The sequence below is a fragment of the Charadrius vociferus genome, unplaced genomic scaffold (assembly GCF_000708025.1).
Source record: "Charadrius vociferus isolate BGI_N301 unplaced genomic scaffold, ASM70802v2 scaffold894, whole genome shotgun sequence".
Classification (NCBI taxonomy): domain Eukaryota; kingdom Metazoa; phylum Chordata; class Aves; order Charadriiformes; family Charadriidae; genus Charadrius; species Charadrius vociferus.
The window spans coordinates 54,559-60,783 of NW_009647843.1; the positions used below are offsets into that span (position 1 = coordinate 54,559).

Sequence of the window (6,225 nt, forward strand, 5' to 3'; positions counted from 1 at the left end):
GCTCTTCTAAGTAGCCCAGCATTGAGTTTTGGTAGCCACGCTCAGCTTTAAGCTCTTCTAAGTAGCCCAGCATTGAGTTTTGGTAGCCACGCTCAGCTTTAAGCTCTTCTAAGTAGCCCAGCATTGAGTTTTGGTAGCCACGCTCAGCTTTAAGCTCTTCTAAGTAGCCCAGCATTGAGTTTTGGTAGCCACGCTCAGCTTTAAGCTCTTCTAAGTAGCCCAGCATTGAGTTTTGGTAGCCACGCTCAGCTTTAAGCTCTTCTAAGTAGCCCAGCATTGAGTTTTGGTAGCCACGCTCAGCTTTAAGCTCTTCTAAGTAGCCCAGCATTGAGTTTTGGTAGCCACGCTCAGCTTTAAGCTCTTCTAAGTAGCCCAGCATTGAGTTTTGGTAGCCACGCTCAGCTTTAAGCTCTTCTAAGTAGCCCAGCATTGAGTTTTGGTAGCCACGCTCAGCTTTAAGCTCTTCTAAGTAGCCCAGCATTGAGTTTTGGTAGCCACGCTCAGCTTTAAGCTCTTCTAAGTAGCCCAGCATTGAGTTTTGGTAGCCACGCTCAGCTTTAAGCTCTTCTAAGTAGCCCAGCATTGAGTTTTGGTAGCCACGCTCAGCTTTAAGCTCTTCTAAGTAGCCCAGCATTGAGTTTTGGTAGCCACGCTCAGCTTTAAGCTCTTCTAAGTAGCCCAGCATTGAGTTTTGGTAGCCACGCTCAGCTTTAAGCTCTTCTAAGTAGCCCAGCATTGAGTTTTGGTAGCCACGCTCAGCTTTAAGCTCTTCTAAGTAGCCCAGCATTGAGTTTTGGTAGCCACGCTCAGCTTTAAGCTCTTCTAAGTAGCCCAGCATTGAGTTTTGGTAGCCACGCTCAGCTTTAAGCTCTTCTAAGTAGCCCAGCATTGAGTTTTGGTAGCCACGCTCAGCTTTAAGCTCTTCTAAGTAGCCCAGCATTGAGTTTTGGTAGCCACGCTCAGCTTTAAGCTCTTCTAAGTAGCCCAGCATTGAGTTTTGGTAGCCACGCTCAGCTTTAAGCTCTTCTAAGTAGCCCAGCATTGAGTTTTGGTAGCCACGCTCAGCTTTAAGCTCTTCTAAGTAGCCCAGCATTGAGTTTTGGTAGCCACGCTCAGCTTTAAGCTCTTCTAAGTAGCCCAGCATTGAGTTTTGGTAGCCACGCTCAGGTTTAAGATCTTCTCTAGGTAGCCCAGCGTTGAGTTTTGCTAGCCAAGCTCAGCATTCAGGTCTTCTAGGAAGCCAAGCAGTGCGTTTTGGTAGCCACACTCAGCATTAATGTCTTCTCTAGGGAGCCCAGTGTTGAGTTTTGCTAGCCATGCTCACCTTTAAGCTCTTCTGGGTAGTCCAGCGTTGAGTTTCTGTAGCCAAGCCCAGCTTTAAAGTCATCTAGGTAGCCCAGCATTGTGTTCTGGTAGCCAATCTCAACTTTAATCTCTTCTAGGTAGCCCAGCATTGTGTTTCGGTAGCCAAGCCCAGCATTAAGCTCTTCTAGATAGCCCATTGTTAAGTTTTGCTAGTCAAACTCAGCTTTAAGCTCTTCTAGGCATCCCACCATTGTGTTTTGGTAGCCACACTCAGCATTAAGGTCTTCTCTAGGTAGCCCTGCTTTGAGTTTTGCTAGCCATGCTCAAATATAAGCTCTTCTAAGTAGCCCAGCCTTGAGTTTTGGTAGCCACGCTCAGCTTTAAGCTCTTCTAGGAAGCCCAGTGTTGAGTTTTGGTAGCCAAGCTCAACATTAAGCTCTTCTAAGTAGCCCAGCATTGAGTTTTGGTAGCCACGCTCAGCCTCAGTCTCCCCCGGGGAAGCCCCGGGGCTGAGGTAGCCACGCTTGGCCGCACGCCCGTCGAGGAAAGCCCGACTGCGAGTTTTGGTAGCCACGCTCAGCTTTAAGCACTTCTAGGAAGCCCAGCGCCGACTTCTGCTAGCCAAGCTCAACTTTAAGGTCTTCTAAGTAGCCCAGCATATAGTTTTGGTAGCCAAGCCCAGCTTCGGCTTTCGGTGCCACCACTTTCCCCCTCCCCCCAAACTTCCCCACCCCACCACCCACATCCCGGAGGTCCTCCAACTGGGCCACCGACCACTCAACTGCGGCCACCGAACGGCCACGTCGCCCTCCCGAAAAAAAAACCAACCAACCAACCAACCGGACTTCTTCTCCTCTCCAGAGTCCAACGCCAACCCCACGGTCTACCCCCTGGTCCCCTGTCGTCCCTGCGAGGAGAAGGTGACCTTGGGTTGCTTAGTCAGCGATTTCTTCCCCGAACCGGCCACCCTCACCTGGATCTCCAACGTGGCCGGCGAGGTGGAGACCTTCCCCACCATCCGGAGCGGCAACAGTTACTACAGCTTCAGCTCCCAGTACACCGTCCCCGCCGCCGTGGTGGACGACAACAAATTCCAGTGCAAGGTGGACCACGGCCCCTCCTTCAGCGTCATCAAGGAGGTCCCAGGTGAGAAGGGCGACGGGGAGGGGCTCGCGGCGGTGCGTGACGTCACCGTGGACACCTGGACGGGGTTGGCCTTGCTCCCGGCCTTGAGTGACGTCATGGTGGACATCTAGATGGGTTGGTGGTGGACATCTAGATGGGCTGAGGTTGCTCCCAGCCTTGAGTGACGTCATGGTGGACATCTAGATGGGTTGGTGGTGGACATCTAGATGGGCTGAGGTTGCTCCCAGCCTTGAGTGACGTCATGGTGGACATCTAGATGGGTTGGTGGTGGACATCTAGGTGGGTTGGAGATGGGTTGGTGGTGGACCTCTAGGTGGGTTGGCCTTGCTCCCGGTCCTGCACGACATCTTGGTGGACATCTAGATGGGTTGGTGGTGGACCTCTAGGTGGGTTGGCCTTGCTCCCGGTCCTGCACGACATCTTGGTGGACATCTAGATGGGTTGGTGGTGGACCTCTAGGTGGGTTGGCCTTGCTCCCGGTCCTGCACGACATCTTGGTGGACATCTAGATGGGTTGGTGGTGGACCTCTAGGTGGGTTGGCCTTGCTCCCGGTCCTGCACGACATCTTGGTGGACATCTAGATGGGTTGGTGGTGGACATCTGGATGGGTTGGCCTTGCTCCCAGCCTTGAGTGACGTCATGGTGGACACCTGGATGGGCTGAGGTTGCTCCCAGCCTTGTGTGACGTCTTGGTGGACACCAAGATGGGTTGGTGGTGGACATCTAGATGTGTTAGCCTGGCTCCTAGCCTTAAGTGACGTCTTGGTGGACATCTAGATGGGTTGTCCTTGCTCCCAGCCTTCCATGATGGCTCGGTGGACACCAAGATGGGTGGGCGGTGGACATCTAGATGGGTTATCCTGGATCCCAGCCTTCCATGATGGCTTGGTGGACACCTAGATGGATTGGTGGTGGACATCTAGGTGGGTTGGCCTTGCTCCCAGCCTTGAGTGATGCCATGGTGGACACCTAGATGGGTTGGTGGTGGACATCTAGGTGGGTTGGCCTTGCTCCCAGCCTTGAGTGATGCCATGGTGGACACCTAGATGGGTTGGTGGTGGACATCTAGATGGGTTTTCCCTGCTCCCAGCCTTGCACCACATCTTGGTCAACTCTTCTCCATGATGTCCCCGTTCCACAGCCATGTGCAGAGATCCCCCCGCAACGGTGAAGCTCTTGGCCGACCCCAACAAGTACTCCGAGGAAGTCCTCCTGATGTGCCTCGTCGAGGGGGAGACCGCTGGTGATGCTCAGGTGGAATGGTTGATGAACCACGAGGCGGCGGACCTCAACCAAGTGGACTCCACCTGCGAGAAGTGCTCCCAGGACAAGGTCACCTTCACCAGCCAGGTCAACGTCAGCCGGCAGAGCTGGGACCACGGGGCTGAGTTCTCCTGCAAGGTGACCCACCCGTCGGTGAAGGACCCAAATGTCTTCAACATCAGCACCTTCTGCGCAGGTGAGGCCCTCTGGTCTCCTGGAGGTCACAGATGGGTGGAAGATGGAGAAGGTTGGAGGGTTGGTGGAAGTACGTAGAGATGGAGGGGTTGGTGGCCCCACCGGATGGGTGGATGGTGGAAGTATATGGAGATACGGGGGTTGGTGGACCCACCAGAGGGGTGGACGATGGAAGTATATGGAGATACGGAGGTTGGTGGACCCACCAGAGGGGTGGATGATGGTTGGATGGATGGATGGTGGAAGTATATGGAGATACGGGGGTTGGTGGACCCACCAGATGGATGGATGGTGGAAGTATATGGAGATACGAAGGTTGGTGGACCCACCAGATGGGCGGATGATGGTTGGATGGATGGATGGTGGAAGTATATGGAGATACGGGGGTTGGTGGACCCACCAGATGGGCGGATGATGGTTGGATGGATGGATGGTGGAAGTATATGGAGATACAGGGGTTGGTGGACCCACCAGATGGGTGGATGATGGATGATGGTCCTGCCAATTGGACCAGTGGGTTTTTTGTCTTTGGTGGGGGTCCCACCGAAAGGTGGAGGCCCCCCAAATTTTGGCGTCCGCCCAAGATGTCCCCACTCCCACCCCATTCCACCCCCCCAACCCCCTCCACCAGATTGCAAACCGGAGGTGGCCGTCACCCTCCTCCCCCCGTCGCTGGAGGACCTCTACCTCAGCCAGAACGGTAGCGTCACCTGCGTGGCCACCAACGTGAAGACCCCCCAGGAGGTGAAGTTCACCTGGAAGCGGGACACGGGCAGCGCTTTGGATGTCACCTCCGGTTCTCCCCAAAAGTTGGAGAATGGTCTCTACCGCCTCACCAGTACCCTGAAGATCTGCGCCGACGAGTGGAACTCCGGCGAGAAGTTCACCTGCACCGTGAAAATCCCCGAGTTGGAGGAGACCTTCACCAGGGTGGTGAAGAAAGACCTAGGTAGGCGCCACGCCCCTTCTCGCCCGCCCCACGTTGTCCCCGCCTTCCGAATCGGTGACCACCGAGGCGGTGGCCACCGAGGTGGGGGGACAAAGGAGAGGAGAAGGAGAAGCGGGTTGGGGCGGGGAGGAGGACAAGAAGGTGAAGGAGATGGTTGGAAAAGTCCAGTCTACTGGGTTGGTCTACTGGGAGAGTCTACTGGAAGAGGTTAGCCAACTAGAAGGGTCTACTGGAAGAGGTTAGTCAACTGGAAGGGTCTACTGGAAGAGGTTAGCCAACTGGAAGGGTCTGCTGGAAGAGGTATAGCCAACTGGAAGGGTCTAGCTGGAGAGCTTGGGGCTACTGGGAGAGTCAACTGGGCCACCCTGCTGAAAGAGCATCTACTGGATGGAACTTGTCCACTGGAAGGGTCTTCTCTACCAGAGAGGTCAACTGGGAGGGTCTACTGGAAGAGGCTAGTCTACTGGTAGGATCTAGCCAACTGGGAAGGCCAACTGGGCCAGTCTACAGGAGGAAACCAGTCTACTGGTGGGGTCTACCTTACTGGAGAGGTCTAGCTTACTGGGAGGGCCACCTGGGCCAGTCTACAGGAGGAGACCAGTCTACTGGAAGGGTCTAGCTTACTGGGAGAGCCAGCTGGGCTGGAGACCAGTCTACTGGAGAGGTCTAGCCAACTGGGACAGCCAACTTGGCTGGAGACCAGTCTACTGGAGAGGTCTAGCCAACTGGGACAGCCAACTTGGCTGGAGACCAGTCTACTGGAGAGGTCTAGCCAACTGGGAGGGCCAACTGGGCTGGAGACCAGCCTACTGGAAGGGTCTAGCTTACCAGGAGAGCCAACTGGGCTGGAGACCAGTCTACTGGAGAGGTCTAGCCAACTGGGAGGGCCAACTGGGCCAGTCTACGGGAGGAATTCACCCCGCCGGTCGCTCTCCCACCGCTTTTGACCGTTCTCTTCCACCCCACCCCACCTGCAGCAGCCGTCTCTGTGACGCCCCCTTCCGTCTACGTCTTCCCTCCCCCCGCCGAGGAACTGGCCCGGCAAGAGACGGCCACCTTGACCTGTTTGGCTTTGGGTTTCCGTCCTCGGGACATCTTGGTGACCTGGACCCAAGAAGACCGTCCCGTCTCCCCCGAGAGCTTCTCCATCTTTGGCCCTCAAGAAGACGGCGCCACTTACGCCGTCTACAGCAAGTTGAGCGTGCCGGCGACCGCTTGGCAACGGGGCGACTCCTTCGCCTGCGTGGTGGGCCACGACGGCATCCCCATGAAGTTCGTGCAGAAGAACCTGGACAAGAGCATCGGTAAACCCACCGCCGTCAACGTCTCGGTGGTTTTGGCCGACTCCGACGTCACCTGCTACTGA

The 6,225-nt window shown here is 55.6% G+C and overlaps 1 gene segment (V, D, J or C); it reads left to right on the forward strand.

Moving 5' to 3' along the window:
- The first annotated feature begins 1,316 nt into the window (after positions 1-1,316).
- LOC104284509 lies at positions 1,317-6,225 on the forward strand. The segment is given in 5 exon segments: positions 1,317-1,340; positions 2,169-2,451; positions 3,594-3,911; positions 4,542-4,859; positions 5,840-6,225. Coding segments are annotated over 5 exon segments (1,329 nt in total).